Source organism: Anabrus simplex, chromosome 7 (assembly GCF_040414725.1).
Source record: "Anabrus simplex isolate iqAnaSimp1 chromosome 7, ASM4041472v1, whole genome shotgun sequence".
Lineage (NCBI taxonomy): Eukaryota > Metazoa > Arthropoda > Insecta > Orthoptera > Tettigoniidae > Anabrus > Anabrus simplex.
Window position 1 is genome coordinate 213,165,948 of NC_090271.1, and position 27,660 is coordinate 213,193,607.

Genomic DNA, 27,660 nt, shown 5'->3' on the forward strand with positions numbered 1-27,660 from the left:
CAATACCTAATGCCCGTGATTTGGCAAAATTCTGGGCAGACACTATTTGATATGTATGTCATTAAGTACCATTATGCTATGCAAAATGTATGCTTCTGATACGAATAAATAAATATATGAGATTGGTGCACCAAAACGTATACGGGTTTGGCGAACGAGACACGGCATTCAAAAACAGATTTATATGGGTTCGACGTTGAATGAGTTAAGTATATTGAAAATTTGTACCTAGTCTTCTCATAGCTGAAGACGTCCCATACCGGAACAAAACATGTACTATTATAAATGTAATTGTGTTTCTTTTATGACATTATATTGATTGGTTTTGAAAAGGTGGACTCCTTTCAAAAGTTTCACTTAATACAAGACATACTGCTTAATCGAACAGCTTATCTCCTTACTTCCAAGTTTACCCAGCCAAAAATTTGCAACATTTTTTGTAACATTACACTTCTGATGGAAATCACCAAGAGCAAATCGCACTGCTTTTCCAGTTCTCATATCAAGTAATCCTGGTGTTCAGATTAATTTGCATGGAGTTGTGTATGATCCCATTCGCTGTCAAATAAATAGTGCTTCAGTCGCTGCCAGTCAATGTTTATTACATCTTTGTAAGTTATGGTTCATGTTTGTGGGTTACTGTAGTCACGTCCTAGTTCGTGAACCATGGGCAATGGCTGAGAGGCCTACTAAGTGGTCCTGAGAGTCGGGATACCAGTTGCTATGGAATGGGAGTGGGCATCTCGGACATATTCTGAGTCGTGGCCCTCCTTGTGCTCAGGCGGCCAGGACTACAATTCACCGGTGGTCCATAACCCATTAGAGGAGAGATCTTCACTTGGACTATGTGCAAGTAGGGCAGCATCCTGCTTCATGAATTTACCGAGCTCAGAACACTTTAAGCACGCCTCGGACCTATGGGAGTAATGGAGTCCCACTCCCATTTGACAGGCGAGGGACTCCTTGGAAACAACTTGGCGAACAAAATGGAATTTGATGGGGAGCTATCAATATTAATGGGGCTTATGGAAGAAAGAAGGTAGAACTGGCTGAGTCAGCAAAGAGGATGCATCTGGATGTGCTAGGAGTAAGTGATATTCGGGTAAGGGGAGATAATGAGGAAGAGATAGGAGATTATAAGGTGTACTTGACGGGTGTTAGAAAGGGAAGGGCAGAGTCTGGTGTAGGGCTCTTTATCAGGAATACCATTGCACGCAACATAGTTTCTGTTAGGCACATAAATGAGTGAATGATGTGGGTAGATTTGTAAGTGGGAGGAATTAGGTCAAGAATTGTGTCCGTGTATTCACCATGTGAGGGTGCAGATGAGGATGAAGTTGACAAATTTTATGAAGCATTGAGTGACATCGTGGTCAGGGTCAACAGCAAGGATAGAATAGTGCTAATGGGCGATTTCAATCCGAGAGTTGGGAATAGAACTAAAGTATACAAAAGGGTGATTGGTAAATGTGGGGAAGATATGGAAGCTAATGGGAATGGGAAGCGTTTGCTGGACTTCTGTGCTAGTATGGGTTTAGCTGTTACGAATACATTCTTCAAGCATAAGGCTATTCACCGCTACACATGGGAGGCTAGGGGTACCAGATTCATAATAGACTATATCTTAACAGACTTTGAATTCAGGAAATCTGTCAGGAATGTAAGAGTTTTTCGGGGATTTTTCGATGATACAGACCACTATCTGATCTGTAGTGAACTAAGTATCTCTAGGCCTAGGGTAGAGAAAGTGAAATCTGTCTGCAAACGAATAAGGGTAGAAAATCTCCAGGACGAGGAAATTAGACAGAAGTACATGGATATGATTAGTGAGAAGTTTCGAACAGTAGACAGTAAGCAGGTTCAGGATATAGAAAGAGAATGGGTGGCATACAGGGATGCTGTAGTAGAAACAGCAAGGGAATGCCTAGGAACAACTGTGTGTAAAGATGGGAAAAGGCGAACATCTTGGTGGAATGATGAAGTGAGAGCAGCTTGTAAACGTAAAAAGAAGGCTTATCAGAAATGGCTACAAACAAGGGCCGAGGCAGACAGGGATTTGTACGTAGATGAAAGAAACAGGGTGAAACAAATAGTTGTTGAATCCAAAAAGAAGTCATGGGAAGATTTTGGTAATAACCTGGAAAGGTTAGGTCAAGCAGCAGGGAAACCTTTCTGGACAGTAATAAAAAATCTTAGGAAGGGAGGGAAAAAGGAAATGAACAGTGTTTTGAGTAATTCAGGTGAACTCATAATAGACCCCAGGGAATCACTGGAGAGGTGGAGGGAATATTTTGAACATCTTCTCAATGTAAAAGGGAATCATCATGGTGGTGTTGCAAACAGGCAAGCTCATGGGGAGGAGGAAAATGAAGTGGAAAGCATAGTAAATAAACTCCATTGTCATAAGGCAGCAGGAATAGATGAAATTCGACCTGAAATGGTGAAGTATAGAGTAGTAAAATTAGCGTGGAGTGTTGGTAAGGTACCTTCAGATTGGACAAAGGCAGTAATTGCACCTATCTATAAGCAAGGAAACAGGAAGGATTGCAACAACTATCGAGGTATCTCATTGATTAGTATACCAGGCAAAGTATTCACTGGCATCTTGGAAGGGAGGGTGCGATCAGTCGTTGAGAGGAAGTTGGATGAAAACCAGTGTGGTTTCAGACCACAGAGAGGCTGTCAGGATCAGATTTTCAGTCTGCACCAGGTAACTGAAAAATGCTACGAGAGGAATAGGCAGTTGTGTTTATGTTTCGTAGATCTAGAGAAAGCATGACAGGGTACCGAGGGAAATGATGTTCGCCATACTGGGGGACTATGGAATTAAAGGTAGATTATTAAAATCAATCAAAGGCATTTATGTTGACAACTGGGCTTCAGTGAGAATTGATGGTAGAATGAGTTCTTGGTTCAGGGTACTTACAGGAGTTAGACAAGGCTGTAATCTTTCACCTTTGCTGTTCGTAGTTTACATGGATCATCTGCTGAAAGGTATAAAATGGCAGGGAGGGATTCAGTTAGGTGGAAATGTAGTAAGCAGTTTGGCCTATGCTGACGACTTGGTCTTAATGGCAGACTGTGCCGAAAGCCTGCAGTCTAATATCTTGGAACTTGAAAATAGGTGCAATGAGTATGGTATGAAAATTAGCCTCTCGAAGACTAAATTGATGTCAATAGGTAAGAAATTCAACAGAATTGAATGTCAGATTGGTGATACAAAGCTAGAACAGGTCGATAATTTCAAGTATTTAGGTTGTGTGTTCTCCCAGGATGGTAATATAGTAAGTGAGATTGAATCAAGATGTAGTAAAGCTAATGCAGTGAGCTCGCAGTTGCGATCAGCAGTATTCTGTAAGAAGGAAGTCAGCTCCCAGACGAAACTATCTTTACATCGGTCTGTGTTCAGACCAACTTTGCTTTACGGGAGCGAAAGCTGGGTGGACTCAGGATATCTTATTCATAAGTCAGAAGTAACAGACATAAAAGTAGCAAGAATGATTGCTGGTACAAACAGGTGGGAACAATGGCAGGAGGGTACTCAGAATGAGGAGATAAAGGCTAATTTAGAAATTAACTCGATGGCTGAAGCTGTACGCATAAACCGGCTTTGGTGGTGTGGTCATGCGAGGCGAATGGAGGAGGATAGGTTACCTAGGAGAATAATGGACTCTGTTATGGAGGGTAAGAGAAGTAGAGGGAGACCAAGACGACGATGGTTAGACTCGGTTTCTAACGATTTAAAGATAAGAGGTATAGAACTAAATGAGGCCACAACACTAGTTGCAAATCGAGGATTGTGGCGACGTTTAGTAAATTCTCAGAGGCTTGCAGACTGAACGCTGAAAGGCATAACAGTCTATAATGATAATGTATGTATGTAAGTTATAAATTTTGGTTGGAATAAAAGTACATGTAATGAATAAGCTAAGTAAATAAGGTCATGCATCTGGGACTGGTATTCGGCCACGTCTGAGAATTTTTTGTGAATTATTCATTATCATAAGGTCCATCAATGTATCTGTGGTTAAAATTGAGGTATTAACATTATTACAGTAGTTGGTTCAAGAGGCAATACAGGTATATCAGAAGACGTGAAAGTGTTTATTAATTTCACTTTATCAATGGTGTGAAACAGAAGGTTAATGTTGAAGTCTTCAAAACCAAGTACGTGCTTGTAAAGTGACATAAGTCTCGTTAGGCTGTCTTCTAAGTCTCCCATGCTTCCCGCCCCTGATGAGGTGGTCTGTATACCACTGCAATGAAAACCTTAATGGTGTTAATAACAATCTCTACAAACATAAATACAGGATCATGATTTATGGTTGAAGCTGATGAACTTACTATCCTGGTCTTTAAATCTGAGCTACTGACAGCTTGGAACATACTGCTTAATGCTGGTCTCCACTGATTAACATTTAACACCAACATGTTAAATTTAACATGTTAGAATTGACATGTATATTATGATTGTGTCTTCCAATTGACTTTGCATGTTAACTCAGAATTACAACGTTTTATTATAATTTTTGGGTCCACCTTATTCAATACATAAAATTTGTTGCGTAGATGTAATTACAACATACATTTTTCAACCAGTACAAGTTTCGACGCCCTACTGCATCATCATCAGCTGATAGAAGTTTGTAGAAAAATTGACAATCATAAGTTTATCAACGGCAATTATAATAAAACGTTGAAATCTTGGTTTAATACGGACAAACAATGAAGTTTATTCATTTATATGTTAACTCAGAATGTTGAGGTTAACACTTTTAACATGTTGGCGTGTTTTCCACTCCAAGCGGAAAACATGTCAAGTCAATTCGTTGTTCGTGAGATGTCGGCACAGCTTCGACAACTTCCATGCTGTTTCCATACCAACAGATAGCCTAAACGACACAAACGACATGCTTCTTGTAAAGTAGGATTATAGTTTCAACACTCCGCAACACTCATTCTCTTTGAGCGTACCTCCGCTCCCAGTACAATCGAGAATTGCAAAAAGTTCAGAAAAGTTGGAAGTCAGGGCAGGAGCGGACGAAGTTTATAATTCAACGTGGTTTGCTTTTGAAGTAATGAGCAGGATGAGGGGAGGAAATACGCCTAATAAAACTGCATTTCTAAATCACAACAAGAAGCAACAGTGGCCATAACAAAGGCCAAATCCTCTTCATGTTTCTTTTTTTACGTCACACCGATACAGATATCTTATAGTAAATTCAATTCTTTCAAGGTCCACCTATTTAATACAATGACATTTTTTTGTAATTCAATCAACATGTCAAATGGTCAAATGGTACTAGTTTCGGCATCTATGTGCCATTATCAGCCTTAAGTACAAATTAAACAATATATATATATTCCTTAAACATTTAAAACACATTTTAACACATTATAAAATACAATTACTGTAGTGATACATGAGATAAGTTAAAATTATGTTACAATTGATTGCTGCAATGTAAAATTCTTAAAATTCCGGCTGTTCGTTACATAGTTCAGTCTGTGTACATCCGGGATAAGTGAATTTGTGCTGTTGAATGCTGTCTATGTCAGTGGCATTTATTCTCTTGATATTAAGTGGTTACGGGGAAGTTTATTTTGATCATGTAAGATTGTGATGTAAATAAAGATAAATTCCCACTTCAATTTAAACTTGAGGAGAAAATAGCCAAGTTAGACGTTGGAAGCAATGTATGGAAGTTACTAGAATCATTAGGATCATTGCATGATGACTGACTCACCCTGAGCAGCATGTTGAACGTGTTGTTACACAGACGGAGCCGGATGAAGTGTGTGGGCAGTGGTAAAGGTGGCGAGGGGAAGGACGGATGATATAGATGTTGATTCCCATAGGAATGGAAGGGGCGGAAGGATGGGGTAGTGGGGGTAATTGACAGTAGTGTGTATTCCGGATTACTTGGAAAATCGAACTGTTTTTCGATAGTTTGGTATTTTTAAGCCAATTGATTAAAAGATCGAAAAGGATATTGTGTTTCTCGTAAATTTCGTTTAAAGTATAATTGGGGTTGAAGTATTGATCGCAGTTGATGTAACAACTTTCAATAATATTCATGATGGGTCCCTTGTTTGCTGTTTGAAGAACTTCCATATCTTGTTCAATGTCGGTAAATTTGTGATAAGTGTCGTGCATATGTATACCCATGGCGGAGAACTTATTGTGCCTCATCGCATTGACATGTTCTAAATATCTGATCAAGAAGCTGCGTCCTGTTTGACCTACGTAAGAGCTATTGCATTCCTTACATTTTAGTCTATATATTCCAGCTTTGGAGTAGATACTGGGGGTATTGATTGATGCAGAGTTGTGTAAAATTTCAGAGGTTCTATTGTTAGTTTTGAATAAAATTCTTACATTGTGTTTCTGGAAAAGGTTGGTGATTTTGTGGACGTCGTTATTGTAAGTGAAGGTTGTTGAAATAGGAGTTTTTCTTTTTTTCTTTTACGAGTTTGGTTTTAGGCCGGTACCTATATTTGTTTATTATTTGTTCTAAAAACGGCCTGTTGTACCCACTGAACTTGGCAATTGCCCTTATGGTGTTAAGTTTGTTATTAAGATCTTTCTTTGCCATGGGTACGGCAAAAGCTCGATATTGTATGCTGCAGGTTTGTGCATTATGGGATGTATGGAATCTTTATGGATAGTGTTAGCAGTTTGTATAGGTTTCCTGTATAATTTGTAAGACAGGCCAGATATATTTCTAATAATGGTTATATCTAGAAAATTGATTGCTTAATTGATTTCTGACTCTAGTGTGAATTTAATGTATGGGTCAATACTATTCAAGTCTTGAAGAGTGGAGTCCGCGTTCTTGATTAATTCACCCATAATGACGAATGCGTTGTCCACATATCTGGCCCATATGAGAATATTTGGAAAGTTGTTATTATTGATTTTTGTATGTTCTAAGTTATCTAAATTGATATTAGCCAAAATTCCTGATGAAGGTGATCCCATCGCCAGTCCATTCTGTTGATATATAATTTTGTCGAAAAGAAAGAAGTTATTGTTGATGACCAGTTTTAGAAGCTGGATGAAATTTTGTATTTCTAGTTTACTAAGAGAACTATGTTTACTTAAATTATTTTCAATGATTTTTGGAAGTTTAGAAATTTAAAAAAATAAAAAAAGTCTTATGGCGACGATGAGATAGGAAAGGCCTAGGATTTTGAAGGAAGCAGCCATGGCCTTAATTAAGGTACAGCCCCAGCATTTGCCTGGTGTGAAAATGGGAAACCACGGAAAACCATCTTCAGGGCTGCCGACAGTGGGATTCAAACCCACTACTTCCCGGATGCAAGCTCACAGCCGCGTGCCCCTAACCGCATGGCCAACTCGCCCGGTAATCCTCTTCATCTTAGTCCATTGTCCTTGTTTGAAAATACTAGACACCACCTAAATGTATTACCACAAATTGATATAATGAACTATCTGTATATAGAGAAAGAAAGTCAAGTTTATTTATTTTATTTTTTTTGCTAGTGGCTTTACGTTGCACCGACATAGATAGGTCTTATGGCGACGATGGGATAGGAAAGGCCTAGGAGTTAGAAGGGAGCGGCCGTGGCCTTAATCAGGATACAGCCCCAGCATTTGCCTGCTGTGAAAATGGGAAACCATGGAAAACCATCTTCAGGGCTGCTAACAGTGGGATTCGAACCCACTATCTCCTGGATGCAAACTCTAAGCCACACGCCTCTAACCGCACGGCTAACTTGCCCAGTGAAGTCAAGTTTAACATGTTTATTAAGTGTGGACACAATGTTAAATGAAACAGTATTCAACATTTAACATGTTGATGGTGTCACCAGTTAACATTTAAGATGCTGTTAAATGTTAATCAGTGGAGATCAGCCTTTAGTTGAGCAGCTAGTCACCTTTCTCCCATGTCTCCCTAACACAAACTTTGCAACATTTTTGTAACGTTACTCTTATTACATACTATCCACTTCATTCTGTATCGATATTGTAATACTTAAATGTTATCACGTTACTCTTTTGTCGGAAATCACCTAGAACAAATTGCACTGCATTTCTCTGGATCTTTTTGAGTTCTCTAATCAAGTAATCCTGGTGAAGGTCTCATTCCAATGAAACTGGTACCCTGACTGTCTCAGCACCACTTACTAGGTCATTTATGAACTAGTGATGAATAATATCATATTAATTGAAATATTTTTTAACTCCATAAAAGGGGCCAAGTTATACCTAACTATTTAAGTTAAATACAGGAAATTCCAACATATTTGGAACATTTATTAAACACACAAATAAGAGGAAAAAAGTTTAAGCACATGTGATTAACGAAAGTTATTTCACAGATTTAAGTGACAATACTGCAACCATAGACACAGATTACATGTTACAATTCTCATATTTTGGTCCGTATTGAAATGTACAATGAAGTCAAATAAATATTAAAGTTTAATCATTCCACCTATTCAATACATAAAAAGAGATTTTAATAAAGAATTAAATCTGTAAATAAAATTATAGGGACATGTTTCGCCCTTTAATTAAGGGCATCTTCAGCCTTAATCTCAATCTGAAAGATAATTAATCAGGTACCTGATTGTAATTAAATTACATATGAATGTGAAGATGATGTTGGAAATATATTACAAATGGTGAGCGAAATGGTTGACAATAGTTATGATATTCTTATAATGAAGCCTTAATGAAGTCTAATATACAAATAGTCGTAAATTTGTAAATGTCCTTGTTTAAAAATTGGTAACAAATTGTATACTGGTAGTTTTATAAGAACGTAAATTTTGTAAAGTGGCGTCCTCTGGACGTTGAGGGCGTTAGAGAAAACTTTTGGATCTTAAACAGATCGAATGTCACAATAATAATAAAAATGTAGTTGATAATTCCAAATAGAGTATTAATACACAATAAAGCTAGTAAAGAGATGTTTCCATTGCTCACTTCAAGTGAGGTTTATAATAAATTGTTACGTTGAAACAAGTAAAGCGGGGCCTTTTCAAGGTTGAGGGCGTTAGAGAAAATTTATGAGGTGTTAAACAGTTCAAACATCAGGATAATGATGAAGAATGTAGTAAAAACTCCAAGTGGAGTTTAAACACTTCAAGTGGGGTTTATAATAATATAAAAAATTGTTAGACTGTTGTAACTCTTGTGTGAAGAGATGAAACTGCAGTCTTCTAGAAGCACGAGTGAAGAAGAGTGCTTGATGGTAAGTAGCTGTGTTAAATATTAGCTGGAAGGAGCAACTGTAGCCTCTTGTATAGAGTCGAAAGGGAAATTTGGTTTGAAGTCTCTTTATTAATGTTGAAATTGGTTGATGTAAAGAAGAGTTGGAGCTCTCTACGTTCTTATAAAACTACCAGTACACAATTTGTTACCAATTTTTAAACAAGGACATTCATAAATTTATGACTATTTGTATATTATACTTTATTAAGGCTTCATTATAAAAATATCGTAACTATTGTCAACCATTTCGCTCACCATTTGAAGCATATTTCCAACATCATCTTCACATTCATATGTAATTTAATTACAATTAGGTACCTGATTAATTATCTTTCAGATTGAGATTAAGGCTGAAGATGCCCTTAATTAAAGGGCAAAACATGTCCCTGTAATTTTATGTACAGATTTAATTCTTTATTAAAATCTCTTTTTATGTATTGAATAGGTGGAATAATTAAACTTCAATATTTATTTGAATCATAGACACAGAACCACCAATTTCACATGGAATCAAACCCACAGAAATATTATTTCTCATTTTAAAAATCCCACATGCTTTAGTCCAGATTCAAACTACAGCCACTTTGGTCAGAAGCCAGTGACAAAGTCACTAGGCTATTGTGCCCCTCTTCTATCTAATTCTCACCTGAAGCTTGGACTTCATTTCCTTCTTCTGTGCCATGCTCACAGGCATTGCCTTGATTTGCATAATTTCCTCCCATGTTCTTTCTTCATTTGACAGGTTTTCTGGAAATAATTTGAATGATTATATATTAAAGGCAGTATACTTTGACATACCATGCTCACTCACATGATCAGCAAAGTCTGTTCACCAAACACAATGTGAAGTATGGTAGTATGGTAAGTCACCTCACAATCCACGCATATTGCGATTAACCGAGTGACCTAATTAAGAATAATTATAATAATAATAAAAATCATAATAATAAATATAACTGTGTAATCTAAGTAATTAAGTGTATGAAGATGTTGGAGTTGAATTTGTTCCCTGTTTTCACGTTAGTACTGTGCCTGTGCATATCAGCAGGAGAGTACACAACTCCTGTCTGGAATGCATCAGCTCACATAAACTGCATAGATGTTGTAAGAAATGTTTTGTTATTTTACAAGTTGCTTTACGTTGCACCGATATAGATAGATCTTATGGTGACAATGGGATAAATGTTGCTGTCATTGTTGGGAAAGCATACAGATCGTTACATGTTATAATGAGGCTACTTAGAGGATGCTACAAAGAATTAAAAGAGAAATGTTACTTATGTATGGTTCGTCTATTATTGGAATATGCAAACAGTGTTTGGGATCCTCACCAGGAATACCTAATAAAGAAAATAGATGGTGTGCACAGAAAGGCAGCAAGATTTGTAACAGGGGATTTCAGAAGAAATGTTAGAGAAACTTGGGTGGGAAACTTTAAATAAGAGAAGGGAGAAAACCAGACTTATAGGATTATATAGAGCCTATACTGGAGAGGAAGCATGGGGGGAAATCCGTGAGAGGCTTAAATTGGAAAATATTGTAATTACATCGGCAGGGCTGACCACAAGTATGAAATTAGACGAGATTTTAGCAGAAGGGCGTGAAGAAGTGGAACAATTTCCCTGGGGAAGTGTCTGATCCTTTTCCAAAATCTGTACAGATATTCAAGAAAATACACAGTAAGAGAGAAAAGAAATGAAATGTTAGAGGGTATTCGACCCGTGCAGGTTATTGTACATAAAGAATTTTTGTGAATAAATTAATTCCATCCCCTGGTCTATGGAGACTCAACAGCCGAAATAGGGGACTGCCTGTAGGGGTGTGGACGTTGAGGGCCCTGGGACCACTACAGTAGCTATGAAGGCCCTTTAGAAACTCTGAAAAGCAGTGGCAAAAGGGGCTCTGGTTAAGACGCAGCAGGTAGTTATGCATGTTAGGTACCAAAATGGGTTAAAAAAAATTTTAAATGCAATGTAAATTTAAATCTTATAGAGTGTATAGTATTGTTTGAAGTTATTCACATACTGTATATGATTTGATTTTGTGTGTAAGTGCAGAAGATGTTATGAGTAGAATTTTGTAAATAATATAAATTTATTAGTTGCTTTACGTCGCACCGACACAGATAGGTCTTTTGGCGACGATGGGACAGGAAAGGGCTACGAGTGGGAAGGAAGCGGCCGTGGCCTTAATTAAGGTACAGCCCCAGCATTTGCCTGGTGTGAAAATGGGAAACCACGGAAAACCATTTTCAGGGCTGCCGACAGTGGGATTCGAACCTACTATCTCCCGAATACTGGATACTGGCCGCACTTAAGCGAATGCAGCTATCGAGCTCGGTATAAATTTATTAAGGATGAGCTGTGTTTAGTGTACATTGTATTAATACTGTATTTTTGGAAAATGTCCTTTTCTTCTTTTTAACTTAAAATTTAGTGCTTGATAATGATGTATTTTTGTGTATCATTTGCCACTAAGGTAGACACCTCATCTGCAAATAAAGTGATTTTGATATGATGGGCCAGGAGTGGAAAGGAAACGGCCATGGCCTTAATTAAGGCACAGCCCCAGCATTTGCCTGGAGTGAAAATGGGAAACCACGGAAAATCATCTTCAGGGCTGCCGACAGTGGAGGTTCAGAACCTAATTATCTCCCGAATGCAAGCTCACAACTGTGCACCCCTAACCGCACAGCCAACTCACTTGGTTGCCATACATGAAACTGCCCGCATTATCACAGGATGTCTTAAACCAACAGCTATTCATAAACTCTTCACAATACATTGAATTAGGAGGATACATTTAATTTTTTTTCTTTATAAAGGAAAACCATCAATATGGAATGATTCTAATATCTTGTAATTCAGAAACTCGATCAAGTTATTGAAATTGCAGCTGCTGATATACAAACGAAAGTGATAGCTGCTGCCAAACATAAGAAGCAAATGGAAGATCCATGCCACACACTATAACCAACATCCTCACAAATGCCAGTTGTGGTCCAGGAAGAGTTTCTTCACCAGATCTGAAGCTCTCCAAGAATTCCCAGAAAATAACTGTCTCAATAGATGGGTATATAAACTAAATATCCCAGGCTTAGAAGTTAAAGAAGAGCTAACAGACTTAGAACCGGAGTTTTGAGCTGCAAGATGAACCTTCAGGGGTGGGGTTTCCTTTTAGCAGGAAATGGTCCTGAGTGTCAATGTGAAGACATCTAGGACTAAGCACATTGCTTGGTTTGCAGGAGAATTAAACATTGCACAAATCTTGGAGACAAAAGAAAAGACTGTTTCATTGGCTGAACTTTAGAAATACTGCATTTCACATGGACAATGAAAGCAAGCAAGTACAGTATTTGTTTTCTTCTGTTTCCATTACTTAATGCATCGAATTCCTTTTAATCATCAATAATTGTCTCATATTGTCTTCCACCATTTGTACAATCATTTTGTTTCATCTTTTCTTTTATTTATCCAACTTTCTTCTCATTCAGCTCTTTCTATATCAACAAAGAAGAGGAATGCTCAAGAATGACTCCTGAACAAAACCTTTTCTTTTTGTTCTGGCTCATAGTCCCCTAAGTTTCTTTCCACTATGTTTATTTATTTGATGTTAATATGTTACTATTATTAGGTTCGTTACAACCCCTGAGGATCATGAGTGACTTGTTCAGTAAGTCTTCTTTCTTCCCAATACCTCTTCATTCTCTCACTCCTCCTCTTTCTCTCGGCTTCTGTGATCTGAATCTGGATCCTGGTAAGTCTTCTTTCTTCCCAATACCTCTTCATTCTCTCACTCCTCCTCTTTCTCTCGGCTTCCGTGATCTGAATCTGGATCCTGGTGTCTGTCTATCTGTGACCTTCCACGAGCTTTTTGTATTTGGACCTATCCTGTACTGTCATCAGTGAATATTTTTCCTTTATGCCAATAGTCTCCCAATCTTCTCTGACTTCCTTCATCCACTTATTTCCAGTTAAGCAGGTTGCATTCCATATCTTCGTCAGCCTACTGTCATCCATCCTCATGAGATGTCCAACAAATCCTAACCTTCTCTTTCTTATCACACTCGAGATTGGTTCTATACTCGCATATAGTTCCTGCCTTGATCTGTGTACCCAGATTTCACCTTGCTTTTTGGTGCCCCATATATGTCTCAAGATTCTTCTTTCCTCCTTCTCCAATTGTATGCAAGCTCTCTTGCCCAATGTCAGCGTTTCAGTTGCATATAATGCAGCATTCCTGATGGTTATCATGTAGTGTCGCAGTTTGGTGTTCCTCGAGAGGTTCTTCTTTCCATATGTAGTCATGGCTGCATATCGTAGTTCCAGCAGCAGTTGAGCTCTGTCTGTGGTACTTTTGTTGCTTTGTACTTTACCCGTGATGTTCTCACCTAGGTACCGGAAGCTGTCAACTCTCTCTACCACTTGGCCTTTTACATTCCAATCGGTCTTCATATTCAGTACCTTCATCTTGTTGTAGGCTATTTTCAGACCAACCTTTGCTGCAGTCTCTGCTAGATTTGCTAGTGCCAACTTTGCTTCTTCCTTCTCATGTAACAACACCATATCATCTGCGAAGGCAAGGCAATCCACTATGACATTGTTTTTGATCTTATATCCAATCTGTACACCTTCAATTCCCACGGTTCTATTCAACAGTCTCCACTGCTTCACCACTTCATCCAAAACTAGGCTAAATAATATTGGCGACAGCCCATCCCCTTGTCAGACTCCTGTCAATTTCAAAGCTGTCTGACAACATACTCCGGTATCTTACTCTAGCAGTTGTATCCTTCAATGTTTCCCCCACCAATCCATGTGTCGTAGAATCCAATCCTCTGTCGCGTAGGATGTTCAGTAGTGTGTTCCTGTCTATTGAATCGTAGGCTTCTGCGAAGTCTACACATGTAACTATTGTGTCTTTTCCTTTCCTGTGTCTGTGTTCTATGATTCTCTTGAGTCCAAAGATCTGTTCTACGCAGTTTCTCCCTTTCCGGAAACCACCCTGGGTATTCTCCTATGGTCGATTCAAGCTGTGCTTCCACTCTGTTCAGCAATAATCTCGAGAGTATCTTGTACCCAATATTTAGCAGTGAAATACCTCTGTAGTTATCCAGTATTCTTTTGTCTCCTTTCTTATGTACTGGTATAATTATGGCTTCTTTCCAGTCGCTAGGTTATCTTCTTATTTATCCAGATGTCCATTATTATTCTGTACATACTTTCTTCCATTGCAGGACCACCCCATTTGATCTCCTCGGTGCATATACCATCATTACCTGCCGCTTTGTTGTTCTTGAGATCCTTGATTGCCTTCACAACTTCTGTTTTGGTGGGTGCTCGTCCTTGGTTGATGTCTCTGCTATACTGTAGAGTAATACTCCCTGTGGGTGCTTCTGTGTTACATGTTAACTTTTATGCTGATAATATATGTACATTCTCCATGGCCCTGTATGATGGTAGTGATGTTGATCTTGTGGTCTGTGTCATATGTTACTGACAAATTCTTGGGTTCTTTGGAGATGTAACATTAATACATGAGTATTGCATAAGAAAGATATTTTAACATTTCTTTCTTGGACTTTTATCTCATGATGAGATTATTCACCAGTATTATAATATGCCACATAAACAGGAGTGTCTCTCATATTACTATACATGATGACAGTACTAGTGGAGTTTTGAAGAATGCTGCATACTGAATAAACTCAATGGAAAAGATAATAGTGCATTCAGAAAATGGAGTTCTGTAATTTAAAATGCCAAAATCACAGGACACACTATAAACTTTTTTTTTTTTTTTTTTTTTTTTTTGCTACTTGCTTTACGTCGCACCAACACAGATATATCTTATGGCGACGATGGGATAGGAAAAGCCTAGGAAGTGGAAGGAAGCGGCCGTGGCCTTAATTAAGGTACAACCCCGGCATTTGCCTGGTGTGAAAATGGGAAACCATGGAAAACCATCTTCAGGGCTGCCGACAGTGGGGCTCGAACCCACTATCTCCCGATTACTGGATACTGGCCGCACTTAAGCGACTGCAACACTATAAACAAGGATGCATACTTGAGTCACCTTAGAGAACCGTAACAGAACTCATTGTTAACCTTTCTTACAATGACAGAACTTGTTAACATACACTTCAATGAAATATACAATATTCTTCAGTTGTTTTTTTGAGGGAAATGAAGGGGTGAAGAATGGTACCAGGATGCCATGATGAGTAGATGGAAAAATTATTACGTTAGCAAATGATAGGGTAGCAAAAGGAACTGTATCAAACCAGTCACTGTTTTGGAAAATTATTTGATTTTTGAATGGTGAGAGAAATCATCTAACATGTTTTCCAAATCCAAAAGTCACATACAACTGATTACCTGATAAATCTGGCATCATGGCAACATGAACATCATGTGCTGTTGATGTACGTCTAGATGTGCTATGATAGCGAGAACGAGTAGATGTACGTCTGCGGAGAGTCGGTTTAACATCACCTCGAACCCGCTTGGCAGTAGCTGTAAACATTCCAACACAAAAAAAGAATTTAATCTGGTCACCTAAGGAAAATGTTCCATAAACAAATCTTATACTAATGCTAACATAGGAAATAACAACACAAAATTCTACTCTAACAAAATAATTTTTATTTGACTAATTTATTTTGTACAATCTACTCTATGCACAACGTAGACAGCAGTTCATCACTGACATAAGACATTACCACCTAGCTACTCTCATCTCTCTTTTTTTAGAAATTGCTTTACATTGCACCGACACAGATAGGTCTTACGGCGAGAATGGGATAGGAAAGGCCTAGGGGTGGTAAGGAAGCGGCTGTGGCCTTAATTAAGGTACAGCCCCAGCATTTGCCTGGTGTGAAAATGGGAAACCATGGAAAACCATCTTCAGGGCTGCCGACAGTGGGGTTCGAACCCGCTATCTCCCGGATGCAAGCTCACAGCTGCGTGCCCCTAACCGCAAGGCCAACTCGCCCGATGCTCTCATCTCGAACATGTCTCAGTGACAACAGTTAGTTACTGTAATGTATAATGGACCTTGTCTGGCTCCTCAGGGAATATTGCCACCAACTGATGATCCTCATTTCACACGTGGAAAGAACAAAATTTTGAAGCTCGATAATGAAAGTGATCTGGCTGTTTAATAAGACCTTGAGTTTACTCACCACCTGATACTTTCACAGCTGACTCATGGCACGCCTCCTACTGCGCTCAAAGCTGCTTTCCTACTAGTGTTGTATCTGTGTGTGCCAGCAAGGTCTGCATGCATGGTGGACGGAGGGGGAACAACAACTGCAGGAGGTGGAGGAGAAATGTTCCGTCTAAGTGGGGGAAAATTCTTCCTTCTGTAACCTATTTTGTTAATGACGACGGGTAGGTTTAATAAGGAAGGTATTAAATCAAATAAAGGATTCCCTATTTTCTATGTTGTCGTTATATTATGTTTATTATTACAGAACTTGTCCAGGAAAATAAATAGGTTCTCCACTGTATTCATGAGGCACCCTATCTTCACCTCCAGATCTTGTTCTATGGAGGTATATGTATGTTCTACTAATTGCTTTACGTTGCACCGACACAGATAGGTATTATGGCGATGACGGGATAGGAAAGACCCAGAAGTTGGAAGGAAGCGGCTATGGCCTTAAGGTACAGCCCCAGCATTCGCCTGGTGTGAAAATGGGAAACCACGGAAAACCATCTTCAGGGCCGCCGACAGTAGAATATGTATGTTCGGACTCTTCCATGTGGTTACTCATAGCAGAGAATTTTTTGTGTTTACAGGCATTTACGTGTTCCATATATCTAGTTGCAAAGTCTTGCTTGGTTTGTCCAATGTAAAGACCTCACAATTAGCACAATTAAGTCTATAAATGCCTGAATCTGTATAACTAGTTTTTTGGTTTAGCACTACTGTGATTAAAAAATGTATTGACATTTGTATTATAGGTGGAATATGCCACTTGGACTTTTCCTTTTTTTAAACATGTTTGCTACTTGGAAAATTGTGGAATTACCATATGATACGAGAAAACAGCAAAGCTGGATTTCTTACTTGTGTCAGAGGTAAAGTTTGAAAAAGTTCCCTCTTTACCTTACTTTTGATTTTATTGATAAACTTTACATCAAAACCATTGAATATGGCTACATTAGGTAAATATTTCAACTCTTTGGAACGTTCATCTTTTGAAAGGGGTAATTTAAAAGCTTAAAATACTGCACTATAATAAGCTGCTTTCTTATGCCCGGCTGGATGCATAGAGTTACAGTTAATTGTGACGGGTGAATGTGTCAATTTCCTGTATATTTTATAGATGAAATTCTCTTGGTCTCTCGTAATAGTGACATCTAAAAAGCTTATGAAATTATTTATCTCATCCTCAACAATGAGCTTGATGTTTTTATGTAACGAATTAAGATATTGGAGAATATCATGGCTATTATTTTTGTTCTGGATGACAATAAACGTGTTAACATATCTCAACCAGATCTCTAGGCCCTGTACTCGTCCAATAATTTTAGTATTTTCCAAAACATCCCAGAAAAACATCAGCTAAAATCATGGAGGCTGGTGCTCCCATCAGAAGGCCCATTTGATGATAAATTTTGCGATTAAATGTAAAGTAATTGTTGCTTAAAACAAAATGAAAAATGTTGATGAAATTTTCTATTTCCAGTGTGCTTACATGATTTTGGGCCAAAAGATTGTCTTTGATAATGTTGATAGTTTCTTTAACCAGAATGTTTTAGTACATGTCCTTGATGTCATAAGAACACATGATATGAAACTGTGACAATTTAAATTGGTTCAAATCCTCATGGATCCTTATGGATGTCTTCCTATGGATATTGTAGTGTTGTTTTAAGAAATTATGTATTTAGAGATCTTATGAGTAGGACTATTTTGGAAGTTCATGATCAGTCTAATGGGGACTCTTGTCTTAGGCAATTTCGGGAATGCTCGGGCTGTCGGAAGACTGGGGTTCATGTGAAGAATTTTTGTTTCTCTTGTTCAGTGAAAATGAAAGATGGGTTTTTCAGGAGTGTTTTTAATTTCTTTTCAATCTGCATTGTAGGATGTTTATTTACTACAGTGTATGAACTGTATGAGAAAAAGGTCTCTGTTTCTGACATGTAATCGTCCTTGTCCATTATAATTTTTTTCCCCCTTATCAGCTTTTGTAACAATGACATTGTTTTCTCATACTTTAGTTTTTAATTTCTTATTTTGTTTGGTAATATTCCCCGGGTCCCCTTCCTTAATGCCGTTAGCTAAATTTAGGGAGTTTATTTTTATATTCATATTTAACATCTTGTTGATCTATCAAAAATTCTTGGATGTTAGCTTGTGTTTCTGCTATGGAAGTTAACAGATCTTCCCTCTTATTTGGGCTAGGCCAATTGAACAATAATAATAATAATAATAATAATAATAATAATAATAATAATAATAATAATAATAATAATAATAATAATAATGTTACTGGCTTTACGTCCTGCTACCTACTTTTACAGTTTTCAGAGACGCCGAGGTGCGGGCATTTCACCCCACAGGAGTTCTTTTAGGTACCAGTAAATCTACAGACACAAGGCTGAAGTATTTGAGCACCTTCAAATTCCACCGGAGTAAGCCAGAAACAAACCTGCTCAATTGGGGTCAGAAGGCCAGCACCTCAACCGTCTCAGCCACTCAGTCCGGTGTAGGCAAATCAAAATTGCACAAAATGTTTAATTCGGTCTCGGTAAAGTGAACACTGGACATATTATTGATTAGGGAGGTTTAATTTGCTTTAATGGTTGTACATCTAGAAGGATCTTGTTTTCCTTTTAACTATTTTTCAAGCCCCTAACTTGTGATCAATAATGGCCTGTTTTTTTGAATAAAACTTTCTCCACCTTATTTAATGTGTGTGTTTGAAATGAACTCCATTCTAAGGGAGTCAGCTGTTGGGGATACCTGCATGTGAGCCCTATACAGTTTCTCATTCAACATGGCTTTTTTTCGATACAAAAACCTAACTTTATTCTTTAATCAGATTTAGCTAATGCTGTTTTGGGTTACTTTGTGTTGCTCAGATGGCAATTTTTTTTCTTTGGGAGGACTTTAGAAAATATGGAATGAGCTTGTGGGTCCTGCACTCTTTCAAGAAAACTATGCCTTTGTTAATTTTGGCAATTATGATCTTAAAGATTCAAGAAAGTATTAGGAATTTTTGCTTGGTTGGCTGTAGTATTACAAGAAATGAATTTCACCTTCGTCCATGGTGAAATTATTATATATGGCAAATTCTAAGTTGTAAGTTTGAGAAGTTCCACCTTTCCACCACTTTAAAACCTTACGATTTTTCTTAGATTAAAATAAGGAGTAGTTGCAAACTTCGGGCTCAAAAGACTACGGAGTATTTATTTATTTATTTATTTATTTATTTATTTATTTATTTATTTATGTATGTATGTATGTATATATTTATTTATTTATTTATGACACATGTCTGTAACAGAGTTGCACTCCAATTACAACAGACATTACAAAATATAGTACAAAAATATATGTTGCAAAACAGAAAACAATCACAAAAAATTAACAACGGATTTTGAAGTATGGAGATGAGATGCTTGACTATGTGGCATATTTTGAGCTGTCACTGGCGAGATGGCATGGAATAAAATTAGTAGACAAATAAACTTGAGCAGTGGTTTTAAAAATAGGAAAAATCATAATATGAAGATAAAGTTGGAATTCAAGAGAACAAATTGGGTCAAATATTCATTTATAGGACGATGAGTGGCTGGAATAAATTATCAAGGGAAATGTCTGTTAAATTTCCAAATTCTTTGAAAATGTTTTAAGAAAAAGCTAGCTAAACAAGTGATGGGGAATCTGTCACCTGGCGACAGCCCTAAATAAAGATCATTGATGACAGATTGACTGATTTGATTGAAGAATTCACTAAATCTGTTCCAGCAATCAATCTTAAAGACCAAGATGTGGAAGTTACTTCGATCTGAAGGAACTCTGTTTCTCATGGATCATTTCAGTTACTGAGTCAATAATTAAGATTTTTGAGCACCTACTGGATGCATGTTTCTGAGAAATTGAAATAATATAAAACCAATGCATGCCTCCAAATAGAAACATAGCGTATAGAAGTGTGCATTCTCCTATTTAGATATACAAGGAATTCATGGTCCTGCTGCTTAAGAGCATAATGACAAATGGGCTGGCTCAGCAATGGCTTGTAACAGAACATCTTGTCTTTGATTTTGTAATGAAGTGAGCAGTGTTGATTATGGTGGGATTGGAGTTCATGTCTTTCGAAGTGATTTCTCTTATTCATCCACTTCAGTTACTGAGACAATAATGAAGACTTTTGAACGCTTGCTGGATGCATGTCTCCAAGAAGTCATTGAAATAACATTGAATCAGTGCACACCTCCTAATGGAATCATAGCACATTGAAGAAGTGTGCTGATTCCTATTTAGATATACAAGGAGCTCGTAGTCCTGGCTACTTAAGATTGCGATGAATGAAACGGGCTGGCTCTGTGCTGGCTTGCAATAGAACATTGCTCTTCTTTGATCTTACAGTGAAGTGAGCAGTATTGATTTATGACAGAATTGCATTTTATGTCTTTTCAAGTAATTTCTAAGTATTCAATTAGTAATGTTTGCTGTAAGCATCTAAAAGCTTGGCATAAAATTACATACTGTAAATCTGAATGTGTAATACCAGAGCAGAGGAGAGGAGAGTGCACGTTAAACAACAATAAAAAAACTTACACAATCTAAACCTTGTGAAATTACTTCTGTGCTGAGTATTAAAATTGTTGCAGAAACACAAACACAAAAAAAGGAAGGTGGAAAGTGTAAGGGGAAGATAGGAATGTTCATTTTAAAGAACTGTTCTTAATTCAATACAGAATTGACATTCCAACGTGTTTTGTCCACGAATGCAAATCAGGGTATGGTGAAAAAGCTAATAACAGACACTTTTCTAGGACACCCAAGGAAAAAGAAAGGCAACTTTCAGATAAAAGTAAAGTTAGCTATTTACAGTGAAGAGTTTATTATAAAACAGATGCTTTTAAAGTGGAAGGTGAAAAGCTGGAAATATCCAGCAGGCTGTATTGGAAAGTGAAACCAAGAGCAGTTCCTCATATACTCTCTAACTTGTCAAAATATTTGTCAGTTCCAACAAAGTCTCACAAATGACCAATGGTGCAGCGTGACGTTCTAACAAAAACTACGGAAGACTGAAAATAAAACAAGTCAGATAATTCAGTAAAATACAACTCAAAAGTGAGTAAAATTACTTACATGTTAAACCCTGTTCCTCTCACACACAGAATTCAACTGAATTAGATCCTTTGAAACAAAACTTTATTCTAAAAAGATGAAATAAAATCTCCAGCAGGAAATTAGTTTGAACTGTAATTAATCTCAGCATGGCCAAAGCCAGGATTAATATGCTAAGAAAGAAACTTGAATCAACTCATTGCCAATGCACAAGTAATAAGTTAGTAAGAAGCAAGAAATAGTTGTTGATGCTGTGCTTAAGAAATGTCAGGTTAAAGATTCCCATGGCATGAGATAAAGTGATGATTTCATTTTAAACAATTTGCTGCTCAAAATAAAATCTCCCAAAGGATACAGACACTATCTCAAGCATGACTTCTTACCTCTTCCTTCTGGAAGTCATTTGAGGAACCTTCCTAATAGACTTAAAATGTTCATATGGAGTTAAATCCACATGCATTGAAGGTTATTTCTGAGTATTACAAAAGTGAAATTGACAAGAATATGAAATATGGCATTGTGATTTGTGATTAAATTAAATTGAGGGAAGGGCTTTTTTTTACAATAACACTACACAAGTTAGATGGGTGACCTGACTCCGCCCTACGAGGTAAATGATATAGTAAACCATGCTTTAGTATTTTTTGTTCCCTTCCTCCAAATTTGGATCCGAACAGTTGCTTGCATGCTAGCAGAAATGCAACACCTGCAAATAACTCCTTCACATCATTTCATAACTGGAAGAAGCTGGTGTTAAAGTCATCTGTTTCATGTGAGACAGAAATCAGCCAAACAATGAGGCATGAAGGTTCTTAAGAATAAGCAGAGAACAGAGTTTTATATTAAATCTAGCAGATGACAAAAAGGAAAATATGGTCATTTCCAGATTTTTTGCATATTTAAGTACATAAGGAATTACTTCCAGGATAAGGCAGAACTTCAATATGAAGGTGAAAATATAAATTTCACCTTCTATGGGAAGCTTTATAAAATTGATACTTGTGAATCTTCAGGACTTAAGAATCTGTCCCAAGCTAACAAAAACATATAAATCCTTAGTTATTCCAAAAAAATGAATGCAAAACTTGCTTTCCAATTCTTCAGTAAGATTGATTGATTGATGTTTGTTGTTTAAAGGGGCCTAACATCGAGGTCATCGGCCGCTAATGGTACAAAATGAGACAAAATGAAATTACAACTTAAAAAGTCCAAAATCCTCCACTGACCAGAATTCAAAGCGTGAGGATGAAGAATGAATGGATGGACGGATATGAATTTAAAACGATCAGCGGATCCGACCCACAGTGCCTCACATGCACAGAAGCTGGCACAAAACAATAGTATTACTGACCAAGGGACCGCTTCTATAGCACGATGCTGAATCGATTATGCTTATAGTCGAAACAGGTGCAAAATCCAGGTCATTGGCCCCTCATAATGGTATTTATCACTAGGAAAGTAGAACCATGCTATGTGTAATGTTGCGGTACTAATCAAAAGTAGTGTAGACTCGCGGTATTCCACACATTATGGTACTATTCACAGGTAGTGTAATGTGCACATGTAACGCAGACCTATGGTGTTTCGCACATAGCGGTGCTATTTACAGGCAACGCAAACCTGTAGTGTTCTTCACAAAAGTGGACTAACCACAGGGACTCGTACTATCCCATGGAATTCCTCACATAGTGGGAACTGAGCATAGGTAAGGCAGAACCATGGTGTCGCTCATACAGGGGTACGAATCACAGGTACTGTAGGACCCACCTCCTGATTCACACAGTGTCGCTACTAATCACAAACCTATTGCGTACCTAACACAGTGGTACAACGCGCAAGTAAATGCGACCCATGGTGTTCCCTGAGTGATGGTACTAATTACAAGTAGTCTCATGGTTCTGATTGGATCATCCCTTGGTCACCCCTTTTAGTCGCCTCTTATGACTGGCAGGGGATACCGTGGGTGTATTCTTCCTCTGCGTCCCCCACCCACAGGGGGGTCAGTAGGAATGTTGCTTATGCCATAAACAATTGAAGCATGCAGCTGAATAAAGGTCTATGTTACATTTTTACCCATATTGATTATTTGGTGGAGTAAGGTCTATGGACACAATTTCCACAAATTATGTTAGAGAATTAGCTTGTGCGCACTTGCCTACCGCGAGGCATACTGAAGCTCTCTGACCTTTTCAAGCTCATAATTAGAAACACGCCAGGTGTAACATAGATCCTTATTCTGCCGCATGAACTTCAATTTACTTGAAAAAGGACCCAAGGATTTTGAAGGATCTCAGCAAACAGAAAAATTCATGAGAGATTTAAGTGAAGTTTCTGACACATTAAATTCATGTATACTATCAAAAGCCCTGTATAAATATTCAGACTCCACAAAACTATTATTACTACCACTATACACTATGGTTCTATGAAAATAGGGATACAATCCACGTGGCATTTTTCTACCTTCGACTGAATACCACAAGAGATCATCCGATAAGTACATGAAATTTACATTCAATGGGTCCATTTTCTCTGCAAAAATATATCACCAGCTCTGTCCTCTGTGTCCTAAAAATGTCAGAAGCATTCAACATCCATTGTTGGAATTCATTAAATTTCAAATTTGTCCCCTTTCCTACTCATTCTCTGCCTTGACACCAACACCACAGACTGCAGACACCGTACCCATGGATGCTGATCTTCGCTGAGGACGTCTTGGTAGCCTATGAATCTTGTCAGAACCTACTACGGCTCGTTCAGAGTTGGAAAATTAGATTGCATAAAAATGGACTGCGACTTAACATGAACAAGAGTGAGTACCTTGAGTGTAGAAAGCCAACTGATGATTCAGTTACAATAGACGGCACTAAACTAAAAAAAAATACCTAGTTGGGATCAGTCGTCTCATATTTGACATAGCACTGTGTGAAACTCAAGCTATGATGGTACAGTTTTTGACGGCAATTTGATTTCAAGAAAATCTCTCACTCTAAACACTGTAGGTTGCCGAATAAGGACGACCAAAGAAGTGCTTTCTTGACATACTAGGCAATGACATGGCCATTGCGGGGGTTTTTCCTTTCCTCCATGAAAAGCATTACATTAATTTCTAGAATTTCAATATAGAGAGATATTCTGAATTCTGAAACAATCTGATATGTATGTTATACTCTTGCCTAATGAGACTGTATGGTTTAGATCTAATCATATGTGAATTCCATTCTATTACTCTTTTTCTATCTAATATCACTAAATATTTGGCATGCTCTGTAACAAACAATAAGTATGGTTTCATTCTTAATCAAAATCAGATACTATAGTGTCTGTACAATTATAAAACTCAACATCTGTCAGATGGTTTTCGCTGTTGTCTAGAGGATCTCTAGAGGAAGATTTTTGTGTATTAAACTGTGAAAAAAGAAAGTCAAGCAATAATGATATCCGTGAAAAAATGGAAAGACAATGACGCCACATGAATACTTTCTCAGCTTATACTGCCTAAATCATTAAAGATAGCCATGAACTATATGCATAAGAATTGTAGAATGTAAAAAATTCTACACAAAATACATTTTTTATTAATTTGTTACCAGTAGAAACCCTGTATTAGGTACAGGAAGAACATTCCTTACGCTTGGTTTAACATTGCCTGAACTGTTGAAGATCAAACACTTTCTCGGCTTATGCTGCCTAAACCGTCCAAGAGATGCACAAACTATGTGTGAAAGAATTGCAGAGCATAAAATATCTGCAGAACCACCTTTCTAACTTTAAAAGGTCACTCAAGAAAACATCATCATTATCGACTGTTCTGCCTTTCCGCTGTTATGTTTACGCAGTGGATTGGTGTGAGTCACTAGTGTACTACTATACACGAACCTTTTCTTGAGCCCTGAGCTCCCTAGTGCTGAATCGGTAGACCTCGGTTATCTTCGACATCCATATTAGCAACCTTTGAAACACGAACTATGCATCGCTCTGCGACATCTGGCGTACACTTCACGAACTAGTACTGATGTTGTTTACACAGCAAAGCCAAACCATATAATTCATGCTAGGAACAAGATTCGCATCGAGAAATGTTATATAATGTTAAATAATGTATGTGTGATAGAGTTGTTGGCGTAAGATAATAAATGTTTAGAAAATTCATATCGATCGATCATATTATCGTTTCAATTCAGATTTTATTTCCATCCAGTTGGCAGTATAACCGGAACTGTCAGCATTCTCTCTTTACCCCTCACCCCGTAGAAATCAGGCTCAAGAAAAAGTTCGCGTATGGTAATTCGTAACGATTTCATAAATAATGAGTTTTACATGTAGCCAACTGCGAACAATCCAACAATACAAGGCTTCGCCCATGTAAACCAATCTAGTTTGTGAATCTGTTTTAATTTATAATTGTTACGTTTCTCAGTCTGTTGAAAATTAATTCCAAAAAAATTTTTTACAAAATACCTGGAAAAGAAACACTAAATAATAGATCATGCCTGAAAAAGATACCATTAATTAAAAACAGGAAAAAATCTCTGTTTTAAAACAATGATGGAGCAGAATCATTATATCCTTGCAAGTGGAGATGAGGACAAAAGGTAATATTAATAAACTGCAAATAACACCATTCCAACTTCTCTATTTTCAGAAGTATAATAATTTATCACTGAGAAACAAACTCAAACAAAAACAAGCTCGGTAGCTGTAGTCACTTAAGTGCAACCAGTGTCCAGTATACGGGAGATAGCAGGTTCAAACCCCACTGTCGGCATCCCTGAAGATGGTTTTCTGTGGTTTCCCATTTTCACACCAGGCAAATGCTGGGGCTGTACCTTAATTAAGGCCATGGCTGCTTGGTTCCCACTCATAGCCCTTCCCTGTCCAATCATCACCATAAGACTTATCTGTGTCGGTGCGACATTAAGTAGCTTGTAAAAAAACTCAAAAACAGCTGCGTAATTTTAATGTTAGTCAGCATTGGAAGTATTACCTCACAGAATTTTTCACATAACCTCTGACATTCAAGGTTTATCCAAGGTTTATGAAAATCCATTTTACTGCAAAACAGGTACACCACTGTATTAGTGAATTTTTACAAAACTCATAGCCCACAATCGCCTGGATTCATAAAACCTGATCGACCAGGCATAGCCATGGGTAAACGCTAGTTCTAGTACAATATAAATTAATAAGAACACATTCTCTCTTTGATAAAATAATCTGACAAGGAAATGATCAATGAGCTTGTATTGAAACCTACCTTGAATTTATTCTAAAATCATCTGTGTCATATAGGAAGCACAGTTACAAAAAACTAGTTGCATGTTTTAACTGGGAGGTTCCAAAATTGAACCTAAAAAATATTGCATGAGAGCAATGAGTTAGCAGCAGCTCGACATTCCTGAACAGTTCCAGATACTCGAGCAGGTAATGGGGTGAGTGCTTGACTGTGTGCTTGTGCTCCACCAGTTATCCGGGCTGCACAAACGTAACTAACATCCCAAGCAGTTATTCAACAATGTTTCTCAGGATTCCAATTTTGACTTCAGAACCTTCCATTTAAAATTTGTAGCTATTTTTTGGTAAGTGAGGTTCCTATAAGACGTGGATGATTAATTTAACAAAATTTCAAGGTAGGTTTCGATATGACCTCACTGTTGGTTCTGTTGTGAGAAGAAAAGAATATCTCCAGAAACAATACAAAATAATTATACCATTACCAGTATCTTGCTTCTGCATCATAGTAACCTTATATGAATTTACCACACAGATGTTATAAATATAAAATCAAACACCAATCACATTGTAATGATGCAAGTACTGAAACAGTGTAGAAACAATTCAACTGTTAGTTGCTCTGATGACAATCTTTACACAACTGAAGCTCTCACAACAAAAAGACTATGAGCAACATTTGGTTGTGCAAACAATAATCTCCTTATCTACCCTTATCATGTAACATCACAAATCATAAGAGAACTTTATCTTGATTAACCCATATGGCTTATAAACACATTGTTTCCTGCTTTCCTTGTTCAATGTTGACCAAAGAACTCTAATGAGGTAACAGTTATAATAGACTATATAAGAAACTGAGAATGAAT

General features: G+C 37.5%; 1 protein-coding gene across 3 annotated transcripts in view; it reads right to left on the bottom strand.

The window, feature by feature from the left end:
• Nucleotides 1-27,660, bottom strand: part of LOC136877047 (transmembrane channel-like protein 7) — a 69,638-nt gene that overhangs the window by 14,449 nt on the left and 27,529 nt on the right. Inside the window, exons 1-3 of one of the 3 annotated variants that reach the window (XM_067150861.2) lie at nt 27,277-27,410; nt 15,622-15,759; nt 9,891-9,991 (exon numbers count right to left, since the gene is read on the bottom strand). In XM_067150861.2, coding sequence (XP_067006962.1) covers nt 9,891-9,991; nt 15,622-15,759; nt 27,277-27,298 — 261 coding nt within the window. In that variant the 5' untranslated portion in view covers nt 27,299-27,410. Of the gene's footprint in view, nt 1-9,890; nt 9,992-15,621; nt 15,760-27,270; nt 27,411-27,660 lie in introns of those variants that run through there. The other 2 variants (XM_068228529.1, XM_067150860.2) reach the window with 2 other exon arrangements.